Source organism: Macaca mulatta, chromosome 3 (genome assembly GCF_049350105.2).
Source record: "Macaca mulatta isolate MMU2019108-1 chromosome 3, T2T-MMU8v2.0, whole genome shotgun sequence".
Classification (NCBI taxonomy): Eukaryota; Metazoa; Chordata; class Mammalia; order Primates; family Cercopithecidae; genus Macaca; species Macaca mulatta.
Window position 1 is genome coordinate 10,688,029 of NC_133408.1, and position 25,131 is coordinate 10,713,159.

Genomic DNA, 25,131 nt, shown 5'->3' on the forward strand with positions numbered 1-25,131 from the left:
AGAATCCCTGTTTCACCTCAGCACATCCACATCAGGCAAGAAGATGGATTCAGAGGCGACCTCAGAAGTCCTTAGGTTCCTGGCTGTCCAGCCATCAGCTTCACTCTGTGGCAGTAGAACCTAATCTGTGTTCAGAAACCAGCAATGGTCAAAAAACATGTAACCATGTGTTTCAGGTGCCAGCCAGGGAATACAAGTCCTGTGTTACCAGCTCTGCCACCAAGGGGCAATATTATTCTGGGCAAGCTACTTCATACCCTTAGAGCTCCATTTCCTATCTTCTTTTTTTTTTGAGACGGAGTCCAGCACTGTTGCTTGGGCTGGAATGCAGTGGTGCAATCTCGGCTCACTGCAACCTCTGCTTCCCAGGTTCAAGCGATTCTCCTTTCCTTAGCCTCCCAAGTAGCTGCGAGTACAGGCGTCCGCCACCACACCCAGCTAATTTTTTTGTATTTTTAGTAGAGACAGGGTTTCACTATGTTGGCCAGGTTGGTCTCAAATCCTGACCTCATGATCTACCCGCCTCCGCCTCCCAAAGTGCTGGGATTATAGGCGTGAGCCACCGCATCCAGCCTCCCTCATTTCCTATCTTTGAGTGATTGCAGTTGATGCAGAGATTCCTAGGTAGGGGCCACAGATAACGAGGCTCATGGATGGCTTCAGGGAGCTAACGAATGTTATCAGCATGGGGTAAGCGAAGGCCAGGCATAGTGGCTTGAGCTCATAATCCCAGCTACTTGTGAGACTGAGGCAGGAAGATCACTTGAACCAGGAGTTCAAGGCTACAGTGAGCTGTGATTGAGCCACTACATGGCTCAATGTCATCATTCTGGGTGACAGAGTGAGACCCTGTCTCAAAAATAAAAAATAGGCCGGGTGTGGTGGCTCACACCTGTAATCTCAGCACTTTGGGAGCCTGAGGTGGGTGGATTGCTTGAGTCTGGGAGTTCGAGACCAGCCTGAGCAACACGGCGAAACCCTGTCTCCACTAAAAATACAAAAAATTAGCTGGGCATGGTGGCGCGTGCCTGTAGTCGCAGCTACTCAGGAGGCTGAGATGGGAAAGTCACCTGAGCTCAGGAGGTTGAGGCTGCAGTGCACTATGATGGCTCCAGTGCACTCCAGTCTGGGCAACTGGAGTGAGATCCTGTCTCAAAAAAATAAATAAATAAATAAAAATAAAAAATAAAGTAGGGGAATGAAACATTTTCCTATGGTGAGAACCCATAGCTTCTATTGAATTCTGAAGGCCATGGGATGGGGTCTCTGACTTTGGGGATTTAGTGCTCACTGGTCCTTAGAAGGATGTAGCCGAAGTGGCCAGTAGTCAGTGTTGCTACTCATCCTAGGAATTCCAGTTTTCTGAACACAAGGGAGAATTTTCAGTGCTATATGGCACTTAATTTAATGCGTTACGAGCGTTCAGCAGGCGCTTCAGTTACTGTACGTATGGAACGGATGAATACATGAACAACTGCAAGTTCTGCCCCTGTTGCCGTAGTTACTTGTTTTTTTCCAGAGGTAATTGACATTGCTTTGTATTTTAATAGCCAGTATATTATTTTAAAATCTGAGACCAGTCAGTCCTTCCCTTCACACGGGAAATGGCAGGACACTTGCCGGAGAATGCTGTTGTTACAAATGGCATCGTTCTGTCTGTGGCAAATGTTTTGGGGATTTTTTTCTTAGAGTCACTGAACACAGGTAGTTTTCTTACTGCCTAGTTTTTCCAGTATTTCATTTCTTACTTAAGACCTCTTGCAGGCTGATTCAGGGTCCTGCTGAACACTGAAGTTCAGCTTTTCTGAAGACGCCGCTGTCTCCCTGGAGAGGATAGTGGTGTTAAGTAACGGCACAGATAAGCCTGTTCAGATACCATCCCTGGTAACTCTCATGAAGCCTTGGTTTAGGAGCCTGTAAAAAGTCCACTGAAAATGGGTCGGCGTCTTGCCAACAGCGTAACCTTAGCACCAAAGACTTCCAAGGATAAAGTATTAAAAGATGCATTCTAGGGTTATGCCATGACCAAGGTTTGAAATTTCTGAATCCAGAGTTTACTTCCCAAATCCTGAATAAAACTCTATTTTCAAGCATGGGATCTGTTACTCAAGTAGGAGAAGAAACAAGAGATTGTATTCTCTATTGGACTCAGTGCAGAGCTGCAATGCTTGGTAAACCACTTATTTCAGAGGCAACACTGATACGTTTGTCCCATATTTAATAGCATCTGTTGAATTAAATTGAATCAAATGTGGCTTTCTTTTTTCTTACCTTCTTATTTGCAGTAAGGTTGAGATGGTTTTAGCTTGAACAAGAATAATAAAAGAAGGACAAAAAGGAAGATGGACAAAAAGATATAAGTCATTCTTCAAGTGGTTAGAGACACGAAGTCTGAAATGAGGACAAGGAAGGAGGAAGTTGACAGTCAAGACTGTAACTTTTTCCAAGTGGCAGAGAGGAATGTGTGATGCCATCAACAGGCTGAGCTGCTCAATTGTTTGTTTTTGTCCAGGCTGTGGATTTAATGTGACTAACAGTAACCCTACCATCTGCATCAACGACCTCGTCACAGAATACAATAAGCAACACAAGGCCGAACTGAAGCCCTTAAGAGCCGATTATCTCATCGCCAGAGTCGTGACTGTGCTGGAGAAACTGATCGAAGAGTTTCAGGACAAAGGGCCCAACAGCGTCCTTCCCCTTTATTACCGATACTGGGTCCACAGGTCAGTGCTGGCTCGTCTTCATTCTTTTCAGCTCCTTTATTAGTATCTTAGTAGTTCAGTATTTTTTTTTTTTCTTTGAGACGGAGTCTCGCTCTGTCCCCTAGGCTGGAGTGCAGTGGCGCCATCTCGGCTCACTGCAACCTCTGCCTCCCGGGTTCACGCCAGTCTCCTGCCTCAGCCTCTATAGCTGGGACTACAGGCGCCCGCCATCACGCCCGGCTGATTTTTTGTATTTTTAGTAGAGATGGGGTTTCACCGTGTTAGCCAGGATGGTCTCGATCTCCTGACCTTGTGATCTGCCCACCTCGGCCTCCCAAAGTGCTGGGATTACAGGCATGAGCCACCGTGCCCGACCGTAGTTCAGTATCTTAAAACGAGGGACTGAGCACTGGTCTGAATGATTATTTTCTGTGCCTCTATTGGAGAAAATGCATGGACACCACCTTGACCAAGTTAGCATCGCCAATAATGGAGCAAACGGGCATCTTATGCCTCCTGGTGGGATGCGGTGGAAAGAACCGAAATCGTGAGAGAGTTTCACATTGGTTTAATCTGATTCTAATTGTGAAGAAACAATCAGATGCATCTAAATTGTCAAACCTTCTAGGTAACAGTGGTACTCAAAATGAGATCCCAGGCAGTGGCCTCAGCCTCAACCAGGGGCTACCACATCAGAAACCCCTGGGCTGGGCCCAGCACCCTGTGTCATAACAGATGCTCCGGGGATTCTCACGCAGCTGAAGTTTGAGGACCACTCACTGATTTTACAACCACAGGCCTGTGCCCTGCAAAAATGTCAGTGTCTGCACACAAACAATTGGACAAAAAAAAAGGTGGCAGAATTGTTTGGGATTAGAGAAGATGAAAGAGGCATGACATCTAAATATAATGTATGTGATCCTGGATGGAGGGAAATATCCACAAAGGATATTAAAGGAACAGTAGGAATGACATGAACATGGACCTCTTGTATCCAGACTTTCTTGACTGGTCATGGTTAATGCTATTATAATTTTGTAAGAGGTTCTTGTTCTCAGGAGATAAAGTACTTAAGCAGAAAGTGTCACAATGCCTGCAGCTTTTAAAAAACTTTTTAAAATTTTCATTTGTTTTCTATTTCTATTCCTTTTTTTTTTTTTTTTTTAAAGAGAGGGTCTTGCTCTGTCACTGGAGTGCAGTGGTGCCATCATAGCTCACTACTGAAACCTCGAACTCCCGGGCTCAAATGATCCTCCTGCCTTAGCCTCCCAAGTAGCCGAGACAACAGGAATGTGCCACACAGCCCACTAATTCAAAAAAGTTTTTTTTTTTTTTTTTGTAGAAGCAGGGTCTCACTATATTGCCCAGACTGGTCTTGAACTAGTGGCTTCAAGCAATCCTCCCACCTTGGCCTCCCAAAGTGCTAAGATTATAAGCATGAGCTACCACACCCAGCTGCAACTTACCTTTACATGATGCAGGAAAAAAAAAATGTGTGCTTATATGTGTTTATATGTGAAGAAAGAAAGCAAATATGGAAAGCATTTTAATTTGGTGTGAGAATGGAAGAGAATATGAGGTTTGTTGTACTATTCTTTCAGCTTTTCTGTGATTTGAAATTCTTCAAAATGAAAACTTGAGGAGAAAATTCTATATGTTGAAAGCTGTTAAGAAGGATGTGAGTTGAGTATATTTGGAAAATATTCGAAAGAAATAGGATCAGGATGAATTTCACTTGTGGCTGATATGACCCAACTTTGTTTTATGAGATAAAACATTGTTTGCCAACTCAGGCTATTTTCCTCCAACCTCAGCCAAAAAACCTAGAGTTGCAGAGTGTTTCTTAAAAGTGCTGGGAGATGAGGAAGTGGCTCGAACCATCACTGCAAATGACCAGAATTAGGAGGAGTGACGTTGTGTGAAGAAATTTCGACTCCTTGTTGAACTTGCACCCTGCTGGTTCTTTGAGTAGTTCTTAAAACCATTCACCAGGGTGGAAGAAAGTCAGAGCTCAGCCCAGGCTGCCTTTTCCCCGCAGCGAGCCTCAGCCCTCTCCCCAGCACCCCCAGCCCTCCCATCATGGATTATTCTTCAGCTCATTGTCTTAAGCCGTCCTGTGACACCTCCCAGTGACCTCACGCTGTTCTTCCTTTTCAGTGGTCAGCAAGTCCATCTGGGCAGTGCGGACGGACCAAAGGTGTCCATCGTTGGCCTGGACGATTCCGGCTTCCTCCAGGTTCACCAGGAGGGCGGCGAGGTTGTGACTGTGCACCCCGATGGCAACTCCTTCGACATGCTGAGAAACCTCATCCTCCCCAAACGGCGGTAATGCCGGGCGTCCCTGAGACGGGCCTGGGCCTGCCCTCCTGACTCACCGGGCCTGGCACCTGGGCAGCAGGCGAGGATGCCACTGGGTTGGGGTCCGAGCCCAGTGCAGAACCACCACCGTGAGCATTCAGCTTTCATCGCGGCCGCCTGTCCGTGCCCACGCATCTGGAAATCTAATTTAGAGTTGTAGGTGAATTTTCTCTTCCTCCAATTCATTTGTGAAGTCTTTGGTTCTTTTTCTATGTTTCTGTTTTTTGTTTTAGGTTTGTTTTGTTGTCGTTTTCTTTGGTGTTTGAAGCGGCTCTGGGATAGATGGTTAAGAAGTAGAACATTTAGTTTAGGGGAAACCCTCCCACAGGTGGGAGATCGGTCTCCCCTCTGGGGCTTGGACTTCTGTTAATTATCAGGGGGAGTTTTTACATGGAAATGGCAATGGGAGAATTCAGATATTTTCCCAGTAGCGGAGACCTTTACCCCTAATCTATGAAAAAACAAACCAAAATATGCTCTTGGGCCCAGGACAGTGGTGAGTTAGAGGTGTGCTATCATTGTCTGTAAGCATCTGGGGAGGTGTTGAACTATAAGAACATGATTTGACACTTAGTCATTGTTCTGTGTTTTTATTAATGAAGGAAAGGGAAGGTAGACTTCCAAGAGTTACTCTCCCCCCGGTGGTGTGGCCCCATAGCGAAGTCTAAACACCTGTAGAGACACAGCTAACCCGTGTGGTTGCGATGACCTTGTAGAGGAAATCGGTTAATTACTTTCACATCATTCAATGAGCTCTCCTTTGCTAAGGCAGTTTAAATGTCCTGAGTTAGGGACTTACTTTCTTAAGTAAGTTTAAATTTACTGCATATTGTGAAGAGATGGGATCAAGTTCAGAATCCTTAAATGTCTGATTAGGCATCACTTGGATGAGGAGGTGGGCGATTTGGCTCTAACAGCTGGAGATGAAGGCACACTCATACAACATACAAGGGAGGACTTGGAGCTTTTAACCCAGTTTCAGATTCACTCTGAGATGTGGAGCATTCCTGCAAGACTGTGCAGCTCACAGGATACAGAAGACATGGCATTTCACTCAGAAGTCACAGGGTTTTTTGCCCCCCTCATTTACCCCATATTACCAAGAAAGAAAATGTTATGGATACTGAACACCATCAGTTCAGAGGGAGGATGTGTGTGTGTGTGCCCGCATATGTGTGTGCGTGCGTGTGTACGCACATAGCTTTAAAAGAAGACATTCAAAATCTGATGTGCTACAAGTCTCACGAAAGAACAAAAGAAAGGAAGGCTTTTGATATGCACTCGCTTTTCCCAGATGTACACCATGCCTTTTCCATGTCCCTCCTATCTCTGTTGAACTTATGAATCATACCCGTTACTTTTCAGCTTTAAAAGGCCAATTTTTGTCCAGTCTTCTGTCTTCCTGCCAGTCCCAGCTGAAATTAGTGGAAAGAAAGTTTGATGGCACTTTCAGCTTTGAACAAAATCCCTTCATTGTAAACTAGCACCATCTTTATCCAGGTCTTACCCAGTCAGGCTAATTCCAGAAACTTGTGGTTTTTAGTATAAAATTTGTCTACCTTTAGCTAGGCACAGGACCGCCCCATAGGAAGAAAAAATACCCAATATATATTTTTTGGAAATGAAACATTAAAAGAACTTAAAAAGTAATTTTTGGAAATGAGGCTTCAATTAGAATTATTATTCTCAAAAAAATAAAAACGAACAAACAAACCACAAAGAAACCACTCTTCCGAAATGCCCAAGCCTTCTTTTGAAATTAGAAGCTTAAATAAAATATAAGTCCACAACCACCCCCAAATTACAAAATGGACTCACCCTTGAGAGGGCATCTGCAAAATATCATCAGGGACAAAGATCTCGAGGCTAACGATGCAGGTTTCATTTCTCAGACTTTGTAATATAAGGCAAGCCCTCTCGGAGCTGCCATCATCACTTTTTGAATTTCTTTGGGGGTTATTTAATGAAAAACATGCTATGTTTTGTTTTAAGCTGAAGTCCTATTCTGGACATTCTGCTTTGGGAAAAAAAAAGTTATCATTTAATTTCCTTTCTGCAAATTAAAACTAATGACGTGTGGCCTTGTCAAAGGATATGGAGATGTTCCGGGCATACTGCTGTGCTCTGTGCTTTCCAACAGGCGCTTCTCCGCCGCGCAGGAGACCCAGTTGTCTTGAGGGAGATAAAGCAGCCTTGAAGCAGATGCTGCGTTTTCCATAAATCTGATTTTGCCTCACGTGAACCAAAGACTCTCAGAACTCTGCTTCCTATAGAATTAGCTGAATAAAGGCATTTTACTGATAGCTGTTAGTGTTAGCGAAACCTGTCTACCTGCTCTACCACACTCTCCAATTTGGGCCACTTATGCACCCGGCAACCTGGGATGTGAAGGAGCTTTAAAGTCTTAATGGGAACTTGGCATTTTCCTCATGATCTTTAAAATGTGGTCACTAAACTCAGGATTGGCCTGTGCTTTTAGAACACTGGAATAGCCCTTGCTTTAGAGGCTGTGCATTGAGTATTGACCGTATTTTGTAAAAGGCCAGATATCCTCCCTTCCAGGCTGGTAACAGGTTTCAGGGGGACTCTTGGGGAAGTGCCCCCTAAAATCGAACACAGCAATAACTGGGCTTCCTGTCCCCACCCCCACCCCAGCAGTGCTTTTTGGCACTGGGAACTCTGCCAGGAAGTGGTGGAAGTAGGAAGGATTTGTGTTCGAAGTAAAATCATGGTTGAGTTTCACTGCAGCAGGCTGACATTGCCTGATGTGAGAGCAAGCGGCCCACTGGGTTGCCGGTGCACAGGCCCACATCGGGGAAGCACGGGCCACAGAGCACAGCCTCTGGGGGTCCCCCAAGCCACAGCATATGCAGCATGGCCGCCCCTTGCCCTAGAGTCTGGGAACAAAGAGAGGAGCCAGCCTCGCCACACTGCTTCAGATGGAGAAGGGAGGCGGGGTGGGCGTCCGTTCTCCAGATCTGTTTGCTCTTAACAGGCAGAACATGGGAGAATCCTTATTGCTGGTTAATCACTATGCATATTTGAAATAAAAGAAAGTGTCAGCCTCTGCATTTTAACTTCTCAAGGAATGCCTCTGAAAAGAATCACTTTAAACCAATGCCTATAAAAAGCAAGTCTACCAAAATAAACTAAGACTTTCTATGTGGTTTGGGCTCAACCTTATTTTTACAAGTTTCATTTTTAAAAGTAGGCAACTACTTTGGGTTACAGTATTTTTATTCATATTTAAACATATTTTTACAAAATAAATAAAGTGTTTTACATAATAAGGAATATGTATGTATTTCCAAGTATTAAGAAGCCAGGTTTTTTTTTTTGTTTTTTGTTTTTTTTGATGTATTATTGACAGATGTATTCAGCGCCATACACAAGAGAAATATTATTACTCCAAAGAATGAAAGTTAATAAAACCCCAAAGCAAAAACCCTTTTAATTGAGGTGAGAAATAAATGTAACAACTTCTAGATTATTTTTAGGATTTTTCTTATTCTTTTGTGGCAACTGCTTGACTTTTCATCTGAACAGTTTTTCCTCCCAAGATTTTAACCTTATATGTCATACTTAAGTTTAGGAACAGCTTGAATAATGCATTCTAGATAACATACGGGCTATGATTCACTAAAATTCCAAGCTACTGTAATTTTATGGCATTTATTTGCAAATGTTCTTTGTATCCCATTTTATCTGTAACAGCACCCCCAGTCTACCTTAACCATCTTATAGCTCTGGTAAATTAAAACTTAGGTAGACTTTATACAAGATCCATTGGCCGTATTAAACCTCCCCCACTCTTAGGGCTTAGGGCAGAAGGGACGAAGGCAGGGCTGATAGGACTTTTAAAAGGATAAAAGAGGTGGGGGCAAGGGAGGCAGAAAATACAGGCTCTTACAGATACCCTCCACACTGCCCTCCACACCCAGGCCACTGCTCTACAAAGGTATGAATGGAATGGCTTTTCTAGAAAAGGGTTTCCAAGAACATAAAGGAATTCCTTTCCCTGGGAGGCCCCGTGGAGGGCTGAGCCAGCCTGGAATTGGGCTTATTTCTCAAATCCATTTGATCTGGCATTTTTGTCAACATGGTACATGTTAGGACCCACGACGATTTTTTTTTCCTTTTTGTAAAAGAGAGGCATATGTATTAAAATGCTTCCTCTTCCCCTACCAGAGCCTCACAGAAGTCAAGAAACGCTATCCCCAGCTTGAATGTGCAGACTCTTCAAGATGGAGGTAACAATATTAGGTTGCCATAGTAACAGCTCTGCTAACTTTGCACTCAGCCCTGGCCGTCCTGAAGCCAGCTCATGTAAGAATCTTCCTTCATGTTCTAGGTTATGAAAACGGTGAAGTTTGTTTAGACAAGGACGTTTTCACTAGTACACATTTTCTTTTTCAAGTACATACACACTGTTACGCCTGTCCACGTTGCCACTTGTAAATCTATAATAGGGTCTTTTTCCTCAACAGTAACCTTTGTTATTGAACTGCTCCGATAGCCTTGATTTATTTTTACGAAATACAGCCCCAAAAGTTAATAACAAGGTAGACACAAAAGCATTTTGCGGTACTTTATTGAAAAATGTCGGTGGTATCTCCTAGTAATCAAACCTACACCTTTCAAGAATCATGGTTTAATTATAAGACTCATGAACATTAAAAAAAAAAAAAAATACCCTCGGCTTATTTCCCGTGCACACACTCACAAGGAGCTGTGAATGAGGTATAGCGTAGTGCGTGGAGAGGCGGGCACCTCCCTTCCTACCATCCAGCCCCTTCGCTACATGACCCACAGTCCTAAATTTGCAAATTGTGACTCTTACCATGAGGCCCACTGACAGACACCCTGTAGGGATTGTATCAGGTCCTCACTAAGTGACACAGGGTTGGCAAAAAAAAAAAAAAAAAAAATTCACATTTTGAGAGCAGCTGGTGTAGGTGCACTTGATTCTAGAACAATGAGTTTAAAACATTTGGGAAAACCTCTTTCCGTTCAGGTGGAAAAAGTTTCCTAATATAAACCATTTTGATAAAGCAGCAGAATGATGCAGTGTTGATAGGATGAAGAAAATTGAAAGATGGTGGTTCAATGCATTGGTGCAGTTCACAGCCATGGCAGGATTTTCCAATGTTGAGATCTTTAAGCAAAACCCATAAAAAATAAAAATTAATGGAAGCTCATTTTTTAAACACTGCTGGTGCTTTACGAAAGGATTTCTGTTTACCTGTTGCACACGTAACGTTCTTATGACGTTTTCTTGATGTGTAGAAAATGCTTAAAATGTCTACATCATTTTCATTACATCCCCTTAAGCATGTTTTTCATCCACACGGTGCAGTCCATTGACAGTGTTTGGTATTGCACATGCAATTTAACTTTATTAGCACTATTTGTAGCAAACATGAGCCTAGTGAATTACAGAGCTGTGTGGACCAGAGGGATTTTGCCACGTAATAATTAAGCTTGACAGGGTCATTCTCATAAACTCTCTGGCTACATATATATTTTTGCATTTAATGCCTATTCAATATATTCTGAAGGTGCTACTCTTGGTGTTATCAAGAGTTCATAGGGGTTAGGGGGAAGTAAGAGCTTGTTAATGGATTTGTGAAGCACACCCATGTTCACAGACACACAAAATGGAATTGCATGGTCACCCCCTTAGTCTTGGCTTGTTGGTTTTTGAATTGAAGAAAGGGTTAAATAAAACAAAAATAATGAGACTCTTGAATGACTTAAAGACAGTGGAGTTGTGTATTCATGGGACTTACAATCGTCACTTCTGCCTTCACCTAAGCATCTAAAAGGGCTCGGACACAGGCGTCGCCTTCCAGGGCTGCCGTCCACTTGGAAGAGCGGACTGCGGCAGGGTGGGTTTCCCTCCTGAAAGTGGAGGATATTTGCGGAGTGAAATCGCTTAAATCCCCCAGCGGGACTATCGTGGAACGTTGGGGACAAGGCAAGATGCGTGAAGCCCGATTTCAAGGTGAGGAAACCAAGCCACCAGCAACTGGGTCGCACTGGCCCTCGCAGGACAGAGGTGGGCGGTCACCTGCCCGGACCCGGGCGCTCCTCGACCCTCGGCACCGGCGCGCGCGGCCTCCGCGGTGGAAATCCGCAAGTCGGCGGCGGGGTCCAATTCAAATAGCTGTCTCTGCATAAATTAACGTAGGTCGTGCGCACCTGCCGGGCTCGGTGGCGCCGCAGCCCCGAGGCCGGGTCCAGGCTCCTGGCGCGGGCGGCCGGCGGGTCACCTCCCGTTGGTGATGATGACCGAGGCGCCCAGGTAGTGCGGCAGTGGCGTGCCGGCTGGGGAGGCGGCGGCGGGGCTCGGGTGCCGGGGCCGCAGCGCGCTGGTCGCCGCCTCGGGGCCGCCGGGAGCGCAGGCCAAGCCGGAGGCGGCGGGTGCGGCGCCCCCCAGCGGTCCGCGCCGGGTCAGCACGCGGTGGTAGTTGAGCAGCACGAAGGGCAGCTGCGGCGGCGCGCCCGGGGGCTCGGGGGCCGGGGGCGCGCAGCACTCCGGCGCCGCGCGGGCCAGCGCCAGCCGTACCCCGTCCCGGGCGGCCTGGCGGGCGGCCTTGGCCGGGCCCAGCGCGGGCTCCTCGCGGTAGTGGCCGCAGCTCGGGAAGCTCGGGGGCGCGGTGTCCTCGCCGAACCTGCGCACGGCGGCGGCGGGCGCTGCGGGGACAGGCGACACGTTAGAGGGCAGCAAGGGGCACGACCGCAGCCACCCCACCCCACCCCCAAGCCCCGGGCGCAGCCACCACCCCTCGGCCGCCCACGCGCTCCACCCGCGGGATCGCTGTCGCCCTCCCCCGCCTTAGTCTAGGCCGCGCTGTCCATTCTCAGGACGCGACCTGAAATGTTCCACGATACAAAGCAGAGAAACAGGTGGAATGCCTGTTAAATAATACGCTGTAATGCAACATATCCAAAATACTATCTCAATGTGCAATCAGTGTGAAACAATTATTGGGATATTTTATTCTTTTTTTTTTTTTGGTACTGAGATGCAGAGCACAGGTCACACCTGCCTCACTGCACTGGCCACATTTCCATGTTCAAGACCACACAGGGTTGGTGGCTACCTGATTGGACGGCAGAGGTCTAGAGGCCACCAGGGGCCCTGGTGTTGCATGGCCCCTGTCTGCCTTGACTTCTTCTGCCCGTCCCTCAGTGGAGAGGGGTGGTAACCACCCTGATCGGTTTCGCTGTGTCCTAATGAAAAATAACCACGCCCATCTACTCAGTCCAATGCCTGACATTAAGTAGCTCCCTGGCTTGTTTGTTTTGTTTTGTTTTGTTTTTGTCGTTTTCTGTTTGTCAACATTTGTCTTCCTTTAATACCAAAAAGGCTAGGAAGCTGATCGCAAATTTCCTCAAATTAGCACCTTGGGTCCACTTTTTATCAAGTGTGTGATAAGGAGATTGTTAACCTCGTTCACTTTTAAAATAGTAGTAAAAGTCAAATACCATGTGACAGCATTAGCCAGCTTCAGACACACAAACTCAAGTCAGTCTCAAGCGGGTAATATTTTCAGTTATTATCAAAACCCTTTGCTTTGTCTTCCTTTGCTTGGATGTTCTGGAAGATCCCTTCCTTGGTTATGTGAGGGACCCAAGGTGTTCATGGGTGTGGCGGATGCAAATCTAAGGGATCAGTGGCTCCTGGGACAGGCCAGGTCAAAAGGCAGGCGGCCTGGCCCTGGTCGCCAGTGTGGTCTTTTCTAAGTTAGCTACTTCTGAAAAAACATGTCCTAGTGATTTCCAGAAAGGCGGCATTCTCCTGTAATCTATCCCTCTTCTCAGATTCGGGAAGAAATGTTATCTCAGCTTCAAGTCACAAGACAGAGCGAGAGATTCCTAGGATTTGCAGAAGCAGCAGGATGAGGCCCAAAAGGAGCAGAGCCCTACCTGCCTCTAGAGAGGGGTGAGGGAACTTCGTGGAGCTCTCTTCTTTAATTCCTTCGTCTTTAAGCAGGGGCCGGTGTGCTGCTTTTCTGGGGCACGTCATCCTTTTTTTTTTAATTTATTTATTTTTATTTTTTATTTTTTTTGAGACAGAGGCTCACTCTGTTACCCAGGCTGGAGTGCAGTGGTGTGCTTTCAGCTCACTGCAACCTCCACCTCCCAGGTTCAAGTGATCCTCCCACCTCAGCCTCCGGAGTAGCCAGGATTACAGGTGCTCACCACCGTGCCCAACTAATTTTTGTATTTTTTAGTGGAGATGGGGTTTCACTACGTTGGCCAGGCTGGTCTCAAACTCCTGACCTCAGGTGATCCGCCCGCCTTGGCCTCCCAAAGTGCTGGGAGTACAGGCGTGAGCCACCGAGCCCGACCTGGGGCACATAATCCTGATGTCACCTTCACCCACATTTTAGTGGCACTGCAGGACATCTGCACCATCTCGGTCTACACTCTGAGCGGCAGTTAGCCTGGGTGCAACGGGAATACATGTCCTGCAGCTAAACCTCTGTCCCCACCTTCCACTCTCTGCCTGGGGTTGTTCCAGTGAGCAAACAGGAGCCAGTCTGCGTTCTGGAGAGCTGGCAGTATCTCCGCAGAGAACATCTGCTTGCCTGCCACCAGAAGAAGGCGAAAGGCCATTCCTTTCTGCTGTTGAACTAGCATGTGCAGGGCAGGCCCCTACTGTGTGCCGTGTCTTTGGCAATAGGCGCATCACAGCTTATGACCCCATTTTACAAGTGAAGAAACTGAGGCCTGGAGGGTTTGTGTTCTTTGCCCTGGGTTGGTGAGTGGCATTTCTGTCCCCAAGCCCACGAATGTCCACCATAGTTTTCCCCACTTCCAAAATTGGCATGGAAAGACAGCCAATAGGCCGTTTGTCTCAAATATTCACTTCTGGATGGAGTGGAAAGGAATCTTGAAAAGAAATGCAGCTGGGGTGTTCTCAGCACCTGGGAGCTGGTTTGGAAAATCACTGCCCCCCTTTGGGTGGTGAATGTGGCCAGGATTTATGTGAAGGCGGGATACTCGGTTTTCCTTTGCCCTTTATACTGTCACTAGTGTTCCCAAGGCAGGCAGACTGCCATGTCTCACTCCCGAGGAGTGCCTGCATTGAGAGCAGGGAAGCACAGCAAGCCCTACGTAGAAGCAGAAAGAGGGCAAGTTTGCCCAAAGCGTGAGGGTTCTGTCTCCATCTGCCACCCACCGCCACGGCTGCTTCAGCCCCTGGCCGTGCCCAGTCCTCCCGCCTTCCCCACGAGCAGACCTGACCCACCTTCGTAGCTTGGCACTAGGCCGTGCCGAGCAGTGTTCGCCGGTGGCTCTGGAGGATGTTTAGCTGGAGACGAGCTGCTAGGCACTAGGGGGTTGGCATAATGCCACTGGCATTCACCACTGGCTGGCAGTGTGCTCAGGAAAAAGCGTGCCACCTCACAAGGGGATCCTTGGGGCTGCCCAAACTTGGCCGGCAGCATTGGCTTTTTGCTGCTGAAGACGTGAGAGTCCAGAGGGAAGTGTCCGTAATGGTAGGAGAAGGGCAGGCTGTAGGATGGCGTGTACAGAAGGTCACTACTCTCTGAGTGGAGCTGTGGTTCCGGAGGAACGGGAGCGCTTGCAGGGGGACTGGCTCTCCAGTTTCCGATCTGGCCGCATTCCAGTTTGTCCATTTGGAACGAGCTGTATTGCTGCATGGCAGAGAAGATGGATGACGGGCGAGCGAGGGGCCGGCAGGAAGGAAGCTGCCTTCCGGCCCTGCAAGATCCGCCCCGACGGGGCCCAAGCCCATCCAAGGGCTGCCCCTACCCTCGTCACCACAGCAAGGTCCCACTGGTGACAGGCACACAACAAGCGATACCCCAGTGACCTACTCCCAGGGTAGAAAGAGATCCCGCACCCCGAACTAACAACAAATCAGACACACATGGACACTTGCTGTTTCTTTTCTTTCTTTCTTTTTTTGGCATAATATGGAGGCAGTGACGTTCAACGGGTCTATCCGCTAATGACCATGCTACCAAAGTTCACTTGGCACAGAACAGTCAGAGCACTTATTTATTTATTTACTTATTTTTGTGATGGAGTCTTGCTCTGTCACCCAGGCTGGAGTGCACTGGCACTGTCTCGGCTCACTGCAACCTCTACCTCCTGGGTTCAAGCGATTCTCCTGTCTCAGCCTCCTGAGTAGCTGGGACTACAGGCACGCGCCACCACGCCCAGCTAATTTTTGTATTTTTAATAGAGATGGAGTTTCACCATGTTGGCCAGGCTGGACTCAAACTCCTGATCTCAGGTGATCCACCTGCCTTGGCCTCCCAAAGTGCTGGTATTACAGGCATGGGCCACCACGCCCGGCTGACAATTGCTGTTTCTGAGAGCTCACAAACTACTTTTTTAAAAAGAGGCAGGGCTTTCATTTTTTAAATGCTGTGGAAATACAATGGACTGGTGTTCTAACCCACCAGTCTAGAATCTAACGCATGGATTCTAACCCATCAAGCTCATTAGAATCTAACCCGTGGCTTCTAATAGGCTGAAGTGCCTTTCCAATTTAGTTTTCTGTTTCCTAAACTTGGCTAGCCCACCGGGATGTCAGCCTTCCCCGGCTGTCACTACCGTGTAGGCAGGACCTCCCGAAGGGACCTTGCTGCATGGCAGGGAGATCCCTGCTGTGCAATGAGAGGCTCCCATTCCTTAACGTGTCCAGGTGTCTCGAACCCCTAACTGTCAGCACCCCAAAACTGCAGGACATGCGTGTTACCTGTGGGGGGTAAGGGTTTGTTCTCAGCTTTGTCTTCATCTTGGTATTTTTGGGTTTCACTAATTTCCTAGTTTCTTGTGAGGTAGACAAGGCGGTCCTCCAGGAGTCCTGGGACTTGGCAGTGGACACCTGCTCCAGGGACAGCTGAAGTTCCTTGTATTCAATCTCCCTGGAAGGCGAGAGTGGGCCGAGTCATGTCCAGCAGCAGCTTCCCTGGCACCAGCCCTTGGGGAGGTCATTCTCAGTGCTCCAATGTGTCTTTTCACTGGGGTTGGATGTGGATGGGATTTGAGACAAGGCCAGCTCACCCTCATTATAAAAGCTGTCTGCAGACCCAGGCCGGGCCATCCCAGGAAATGCTGAGCCGGGTCAGAGCGCTCTCCAGTCCCATAAAGCCCCAAACACATTTCTGGGGGAGGCTGTGGGGCACTAGGAAAGCCGTCAAGGGAAAAAGGGACAGGTGGAAATACCATGGATCAGGTCCACCTGCATCCAACATGAGCACCTGTGGCCCAGCTGCCTCTCCAGTTAGCACTCCAGGAGGCAAGAGTCTGGGACCCTCTGTGGGCCTGGGGGCCTGACCACCAGCTTTGTGTATTCTCACACTGGGGGCCCATCGCTGCCCTAAAGAACCAACTCAGCAGGGTCATGTTCACACAGGGAGACGTCGACCCGGCGAACCGGCCCACACGTTTGCTCAGGAAGAATAACTAAAGAGCTAAACTCTTTTCTCCCTGACAGTTTTGCCAGAATCACTTGATTTCTGAGACACACAGTCATTCTATGAACAAACCTAGAGCCTAAATCCTCACCCTAGATAAAGTACAAATGAGAATCCTTTTCATCACGGGGCTGGGGCACAGCAAGGGTCAGAGCCTGGAGCAAAGTGATTTAACGTACAATAGCTATGGTGGGTGGAAAGTAATATATGGCCCCAGATAGACATCTGTCCTGTTGCTTCTAATGGCCTTAAAAGTATTTGCAGGCTGGGCACCTTGGCTCATGCCTGTAATTCCAGCACTTTGGGAGGCTGAGTGGGAGGATCGCTTGAAGCCAGGAGTTTGAGACCAGCCTGGGCAACATAGAAAAACTCCGTCTCTAAAAAAACATATATTTTTTTAATTAAAAAAAAAAAAGCATTTGCAACTGAACTTGACCTTCTGGAATGTTTAAAGGACCAAATATTTACCATCATTTGCAACGGCTCTATAGGAAGGCAGGCAAAAAATGGGGTATCTCCTGTCTCAAACAGCAGGAGCATCCAAGTTGACCTGAAGGCTTATAGGCATGGATGGCACAAGTTTGTATTCTTGATCGGGGGTGTGCACCCTATTCAGGATGGGGGGCATCTCCACCCACCCCCGATGCTCCTCACTAGGTTGTGTGATGGGATCCTAAGCTATGCCCAGTGCAGACCCCCTCCTCCTAGCTCCCCCTGCAGCCTAGCACTTGACCTTCACCTCTGAGCATATAAATAGTTTGGACCTTCCAAAATGACCAGATTGCTGGGGAAAAAAAAAAAAAGGAGACGAACAGTTTGAGAAAGAGGAAAGAGAGAAAGAGAGATGGTGCTTATGGGAGCCATCCAATGTGGGACAGGAAGAGAAAAGAGCAAGGAGAGAAACAAATACGTGTGACTTACGTGAGAACATAATTGACACTCACGATGCAGTGGGGCCGGGACGAGCGGCTGTTGTGCACCACGGTGGCGTAGCTCTGCACCCACACCCAGCCGCCCCGCTTGGACAGCAGCCGGTAGTACTTGGTGGTGACCTGGCCCTTCACCAACACTGCAAGCACAAGGTGACATGAGTCCTCAGATGCTTCGCAGGCCCCACCTCTGGGATGCTGCCCCCAATGGACTCCTCTGAGAACTTGCCAAAGGGGGCAGGCTTTCTCCGCTGGAGGATGCATGTCTGTGTGTGTCTCGTGCGTGTGCACAGACACACGCACACGCACGCACACACACGCACAGGCACACACACAGACACGCGCACACACACACAGACGTGCACGCACACATGCACACACATGCACGCACACACACGTGCACCCACACACGCACACGCATGCACCCACACACGCACATGCACACCCACAGACACACGCACACACACAGACGTGCACTCACACATGCACACACACGCACGCATGCACACGTGCACACACACATATGCACACGCACGCACACACGCACACGCACGCACACAGGCGCACACACATGCACGCGCACACACACGCACACGCACACACACGCGCATACATGTGCACACAGGAATTTTGCCTACAACTTCAAGGAGTTCCCACCCATTAAGAACTCTCATTTAACAGTCATTGCTTTCATTGAGGGAAACATTCGCCACCACAGTTTGTACCTGGCAGAGTGAAAAAATTGAATCTGCTTTTTAGTTTCCAAAATGCCATGATTATGTCTTAATCCCCAAATCCTTAATGGTCAGGGGGGTGAGTGATGTAGTTATTTACACAAAGTAGTCAGTTAAGTGCATTCAACCAAGTGTCAAGCTGTTGCTGTTTGCCGTTCAGGAACATGAGGGTATTCACAGTGAAACTGTTTGTTACTCTGTTGCCATTTATATTTTCTTCCCATTAATCCCAGTTTTCCTTGGGCTCATTAATTTGCTATGTTGTTTATGTAGGAAGGACCTCTACTTGGTTACAGAGTTCCTGAAAACTGGGCCTATGGGCCTGCTTCTATGCTTGGGTGCAAACTCCAGGCTGCTAAGCAGCTCAGCCAAAGGCTCGGTGCACCCATAAACCACAGTTCCACCTCACTGCCTTCCAGGAGGCAGGTCGGGCAGGAAAGTGCCAGAACCTGCAGGTGGGCAGAGGAGAGGTGAAGCTTCTCCAGGGAAGGGGAGGATAGCACAAGTCTAGAAAGGCACCCTTGGATGCCTGGGTCCTCAGCTCCAGAACATTCCTGCTTCTCAAGGCAGCACTGGTCCCTGGACCTAACTAGCAGCTGCCTGAGCAGAGATTTGGGGAGGTGGCCAAAGGGGCTGAGTCTGTGACTGTACCAGCTGGCACTGAAGGAAACTCCCCAAGGCGTATATCCAACAAAAATTCAGACTTTGAGGCTCATATGCAACAAAAATTCAGCCTTCCTATCAAACCACTAGGCAAAGCCCCCGGTCTCTGCCCAAACACTCCTGGGCTCTCCATGGCCCTTTACGCTTCCCGTTCACCTTGCAGATGGCTCTTTCTCATCCACATCAAAATATTTTGGTGCAAAAGAAAACACTGCACCGAGTTATCCACCTTACTATATAAAGGGTTCGTACAGATTGATAAAAACACAAAGGCCCTAAAAGCAATATAGGCAAAGAACATGAACAATAATTCATCAGAGAATAAATATAATGGGCGAAATGATGAACAAATGCCCAACTCCCTTGTTTAACTCAATGGCAGATCCATCCATCAGATCAACAGACATTAAAATAGAAACAAACATTGTATGATTCCCTTTATGTGAAATCTCCAGAATAGGCACATCCACAGAGTTCAAAAGCAAATGAGTAGGTGCCAGGGGCTGAAGGACGAGGGGCACTGGAGTGACAGGCTCCTTTGGGATGATGAAAACATTCTGGAATTAAAGGCAATAGTTGTACAACACTGTGAATATAACTAAAAAACACTGAAAATGGTGAGAAAGGTGAATTTTATCTTAAAAAAAAAAAAAGGAAGGCCAACAGGTGACACCGGCTAATATATGGTGAGTGGCATTTTCTTTTTTCTTTCTTTCTTTCTTTCTTTTTTTTTTTTTGAGACAGACTCTCTCTGTGTTGCTCACTCTGGAGTGCAGTGGCATGATCTCGGCTCACTGAAACCTCTGCCTCCTGGGTTCAAGCAATTCTCCTGCCTCAGCCTCCCCAGTTTTGCCAGTTAGCCAGGCTGGTCTCAAACTCCTGACCTCAAGTGATCCGCCTGCCTCGCCCTCCCATAGTTTGCCATTATGGCAAACTATGCAGTCATTACAGGCATGAGCCACGGCGCCGGGCCAGTGAGAGGCATTTTCATGTGTGATGGAAGGATGAGTTAGTGTGGTCCTCCTGGAAAGCAGTCTGATCACTCACACCCTCCGACACACTGATTTCACTTCTGGGAATGGATCCTATGGAAATTGTGAGCAGTGCAAGCACAGACTTATGTACAAAGAGTTTCACTGCAGTATTGCTGAAAATTCAGGGGAAGGGGTGGGGAGAGACTTAACTGTTCAACAGTAGGGAAACGAGTAAATGCGTTATGGTAAACTATACTGCCATTAAAATGATGATTAATAAGAAATTGTAACATTATGGGAAATGTGTATGACACGATGTTAACAGAAGAAAAGACAAGATTCGGAAATGTGTAAAGTATAACCCTAATTATGAAAAAGTGGGCACGTGCACACACCACGCCCTCCAACAAACTGTGTGATCCTGGACAAGCTACCAACCCCCCTGTGACTCAATTTCCTCATTTATAAAAAGAGGATAATCAGTCCTTACATCATATGGTTGTTGATAGATTAGATGATCTATTTGGGGATTTAGAACACTGGCAGACACAGCTGAAGGGCTCAAAACATATTAACTCTTATCTGAAAATGACAGATAACTGTCACTTTCTTCTTTCAGCTTTCCTTGACTTTCTAAATTTCCAACAAGGAGGAGGTTTAACCAGAATGACATGTTTTTGGTTTTTTCACATGAGAAAGAAGATTGTGGGGCTTGGGAGGCAGGAATCCAGTCTCCATCAGGCCCCACCACCCCGTCAGGATGAACCTGGGGGCATGAGGCAGTGCTGCTGTGTAACAAGCATGCCACCGGCTGGAGAGAGGCCTCTCTGGGACCAGGCAGAGAGCAGCGCTTTTCTGCCCAGGCTTACTTAACATTTGCATCTCAGCTGACTCACATCACTGCTGAAGGGTGTAGGCAAAGGCTGTGGCAAAGAGAGAAGCCTGACAATGCTTCTCCTTTGGGGGTTTGCTTCTCTAATGAAAAGATACATGGTGTCTACTTCCACCTCATTTCACAGGATTACCTCATTCTACCCCCACTACAACCATGGGAGGTGGGCAGCACCAGGAAACCGGAGCCAACAGAGCTTGAGGGCACAGCTGGAGTTCAGCCCAGGTGTCCTCAAAGTGGCAGCTGTGGGAGGAGGGCGCAGCGGCCTCTGGAAAGTTCTCTGTAGCTATTAGGTTGGTATAGAAGTACCTGTGGTTTTTGCCATTACTTTTTTTTTTTTTTTTTTTTTTTTTGGAGACGGAGTCTCGCTCTGTCGCCCAGGCTGGAGTGCAATGGTGAGATTTTGGCTCACTGCAACCTCCACCTCCTGGATTCAAGCCATTATCTCTGCCTCAACCTCCTGCACAGCTGGGATTACAAGCGAACACCACCACACCCGGCTAAGTGTTGTATTTTTTTAGTAGAGACAGGGTTTCACCATGTTGGCCAGGCTGGTCTCGAACTCCTGACCTCATGTGATCCGCCCACCTTAGCCTCCCAAAGTGCTGGGATTACAGGCGTGAGCCACCACACCCAGCCCTCTAGTTTTATATAAATATACTATCCAGAAAATTAAGTGGCCTTCCTGCTTCTTCCAGAATTTCTCTTGCAGGCACAGCCATGTCTTAGAGACACCCTGGGGAGGAAAGTAAACTTTGGCCCTGAGCAGAACTTCTATTTCTGTTTTGGATTTTTAAGGGCGAAAAAGGATACAAAAAATGCCTGCCTTGGGTTAAACAGGGTCCCCCAAAAAGATATGTTTCACATCCTAACCCTAGTAACCTATGGATGTGAACTTATTTGGGAAAAGACTTTGCAGCTGGAATCTTGTGAATCTCAATGCAGAATCATCCTGGATTACCCAGATGCACCCTAGATCCAAAGTCAGGTGTCCTTAAAAGAAAAGTCACAAGCCGGGCACAGTGGCTCACACTTGTAATCCCAGCTTTAGGTGGACGGACCAGCCTAGCCAACATGGCGAAACCCCCTCTCTACTAAAAATACAAAAATTAGCTGGGTGTGGCGGTGCACGCCCATAGTCCCAGCTACTAGGGAGGCTTAGGCAGGAGAATCGCTTGAACTCAGGAGGTTTAAGTTGCAGTGAGCTGAGATTTCACCACTGCACTCCAGCCTGGGCAACAGAGCAAGACTCTGTCTCAAAAAAATAAAATAAAATAAAATAAAATAAAGTCACAGACATAGAGGAGTGAGCCAAGTGAAGATAAAGACAGACTGGAGCGATGCAGCCATGAGCGAAGGAACGCCTGGGGCCACCAGGAGCCAGAAGAGGCAGGGAGGATCCTTCTCTAGAGCCTTCGGAGAAGAGCAGCTCTGCTGATACCTTGATTTCAGCCTTTTGGCCTCCACAACAGTGAGAGAAGGAATTTTTGTTGTTTTAAGCCACCCAGTTTGTGTTGATTTGTCACAACAGCCCTAGGAAACAAATCCACCACCCTAATGGGAAAAAAAGTAGTCAATGGAATCGCTGTGCCCTCATGGTTCTTGTCCCTCCCGCAGGGGTGGGGGGAGCTCAGAGTGAATGTAGTTGGTGACACTGAAACCAAGCCACCTACTCCTTTGGGGACTGGGTCTCCAGCACACTTGCATTTCTGCAATGCAACCATGACTCCGGCTTTCCCTCAGAGCAGCTGGTCAGTCCCTCTGCCCCAACAGTGGCAGGGGGATGTGTGGAGGTGTGAGCCCTCACCTTCGCTCTCCAAGTCCCAGACTGTTCTAGGGCACAGCACAGTTCTGTGCTCTCGAGGCGTGTGCCTCTCCCATCTCCCAACTGCTCTTGCTACTTCAGAGCCCTCTCCACTCTGCTCTTCACAGCTGCCTGTTCGAGTTTCCTGGATATCTCATTCTAGAATTGACACAGCATACCTGGTTTGCACAAGAAAACTTTCTAGCTCCCATATTAGTGACACCGACTGAGAAGTTCCATCCAAACACTAAGTAGTTGCTTCTCTACCAAGCTTGGTCTCCAGAATGACAGGGATGGCTATGAGATCATGATTTGGTCTTTAACAAAAGACAGAAAAGAGTTGTTCACACCTCCAAGTCTCCGCATGCATCAAGGAGCAAGGAAGAAGCCATCTGTGCCTGCCCAGCCATAAGTCCTGGTTGTCACGGGTTTCTGTCCGTAGAGACTTGGGGAGGGAAGAGCAACAGCGACACCCTGGGAGTATCGAGTCCCTGGGTCCCAGTCCACACTGAACCCAGCACACCATGCATCTGTGGACCCAGCGGCTCATGGGCCTGCCGTCCGCCTCCCACTTGACACTGGCAACCTGTCCTCTAACATCCCTGAGCCAACAGAAGGCGGAGCAAGAACAGAGGACACGCCGTCTGGGCCACACTGCGGAAGACCCAGCTCCTCTAGCTGTCTGCACCCCATTACAAAGCACCCCTGACCGGCCGTGGGCATGGCAGGACTGGACAGCAGGAGGATGAGGCATTCCACTCCACCCAAATTAATCTTTGCCTCAGTTTGGATTCTAAAAGTGTATGGCTGGGTGCGGTAGTTCACGCCTGTAATCCCAGCACTTTGGGAGGCGGAGACAGATGGATCACCTGAGGTCAGGAGTTCTAGATCAGCCTGGCCAACATGGTGAAACCCCATCTCTACTAAAAATACAAAGATTAGCCAGGCGTGGTGGCGGGCACCTGTAATCCCAGCTACTTGGGAGGCTGAAGCAGGAGAATTGCTTGAACCCGGGAGGTGGAGGTTGCAGTGCACTCCAGTCTGGGTGACAGAGCAAGACTTTGTCTCAAAAAAAATTTGTTTTTAATTTTAAAAAAGTAAAAGTGTCACTTTTTTTTTTCGAGACGGAGTTTCGCTCTGTTGCCCAGGCTAGAGTGCAGTGGTATGATCTCAGCTTACTGCAAACTCCGCCTCCCAGGTTCACGCCATTCTCCTGCCTCAGCCTTCTGAGTAGCTGGGACTACAGGCACCCGCCACCATGCCTGGCTTATATTTTGTATTTTTAGTAGAGATGGGGTTTCACCGTGTTAGCCAGGATGGTCTCGATCTCCTGACCTTGTGATTCGCCCATCTAGGCCTCCCAAAGTGCTGGGATTACAGGCTTGAGCCACTGTACCCGGCCAAAGCATCACTTCTTCAAACATTTCAGTGACTAGAGCATCCCCCCTACATCCAGATGTTCCCAAACCACCTCCAATGGCAAATCAAATCGGTGTTTGTTCACCCTTGTTAACAAATCTTGTTTGTCCCAAGATGACCTCTCCCATCGTGGAACGGTGGCCTTCCTGAGCTTCCCCTAGCCGGCAGGTGTATAGCAGTCGGAGACAGGGCTCTGCTTGGGTTCAGCTCCCAGCTCCGCCACCTCCCAGCTGTATGAAGGTGGGCAAGTGGCTTAACCTATCTGGACCTCAGCATCCTCACTGGTAAAATGAGGATCGTGACCATGACACCCTCCCTTATTGGGCTGGTAATGTGTTTAGTCACTTAAACTAGTGTCCCGCAGCAGTAAGAGCTCCATAACCAGCAGTTCGTCCACTGTTGTTGCTGTTACTCGCAAATGGTGTCCAGATCACAGAGTTTAGGTTCCACATCCACAATCTAGAATCCAGGCAACTTCCTGCTCCTACAGCTGCTAGAGTCTAGCTGAAAGGGTGCACACGGCTGCTTGAAAACCGACAACAGGCAGCCGTACTTAATCATGGGGTGGAGGAAGCCACATGTGAGGCTTGACATTCACGTGTGTATCATGGATGATAACTGCACCAACAAAAGGGACATGTCCCCCCCAGCTCTGTCCTCAGTGTCTCCTCCCTGACCAGCTACCTCCCGTGGCTGGGGTGGGTGTGCTACTCACGGAGGTGGTGTGCGTAGCGGAGGTGGAACACGTCGCAGCCATGCACGTGATGGTATAGGGTCTTCTCGATCAGGTCCTGCGGCTCGTACCCCGTCACCTCGGTCACCCTGCGGGGGCACGGCGGCTCAGTGAGTTACACCACTCTGCAGACTGCCTTTCATTTAAACTAATATTGGTTTTGCCAACTAATCAAGTGCTAAAAGGCTCAGGGGAGAAATGTTGATTTTGGAAACTGAGAATGATCTTTTTTACAAGAAGCAAGTCTTTGAACTCTAGCCCGGTACAGGATGTAGCACTATTCATGAACGGGAATGTTCTTCTGAAACCACCGGCTAAGAGAATGTTTGGAATGGCTTAAAATTGTAGCCTTTTTCGAAGTTCGGCTTATCAGGGAATGCTTACAAGTGAACTTTGATACTGATATTGCAAGAAAGCTGCTACGGTGAGAAAGAACCCACTCTTGGAGGGCTTTGGGG

At 48.0% G+C, this 25,131-nt stretch overlaps 2 protein-coding genes across 19 annotated transcripts in view; one reads left to right on the top strand and one right to left on the bottom strand.

Annotated features, from left to right (window-relative positions):
• The window catches only part of HLCS (holocarboxylase synthetase), a 247,618-nt gene extending 239,389 nt beyond the window's left edge, over positions 1–8,229 (top strand). For 7 of the 18 annotated variants that reach the window (XM_077995782.1, XM_015132912.3, XM_077995784.1 and 4 more), the window contains 2 exons: positions 2,513–2,726; positions 4,863–8,229. In XM_077995782.1, coding sequence (XP_077851908.1) covers positions 2,513–2,726; positions 4,863–5,034 — 386 coding nt within the window. In that variant the 3' untranslated portion in view covers positions 5,035–8,229. Of the gene's footprint in view, positions 1–2,285; positions 2,727–4,862 lie in introns of all 18 variants that reach the window. The other 11 variants (XM_077995777.1, XM_077995774.1, XM_077995778.1 and 8 more) reach the window with 3 other exon arrangements.
• A 1,408-nt stretch (positions 8,230–9,637) lies between these two features.
• Positions 9,638–25,131, bottom strand: part of SIM2 (SIM bHLH transcription factor 2) — a 47,657-nt gene continuing 32,163 nt past the window's right edge. Inside the window, exons 7-11 of the mRNA XM_015132914.3 lie at positions 24,656–24,762; positions 17,447–17,594; positions 15,805–15,973; positions 14,323–14,731; positions 9,638–11,759 (exon numbers count right to left, since the gene is read on the bottom strand). Coding sequence (XP_014988400.1) covers positions 11,332–11,759; positions 14,323–14,731; positions 15,805–15,973; positions 17,447–17,594; positions 24,656–24,762 — 1,261 coding nt within the window. The 3' untranslated portion in view covers positions 9,638–11,331. The remainder of the gene's footprint in view (positions 11,760–14,322; positions 14,732–15,804; positions 15,974–17,446; positions 17,595–24,655; positions 24,763–25,131) is intronic.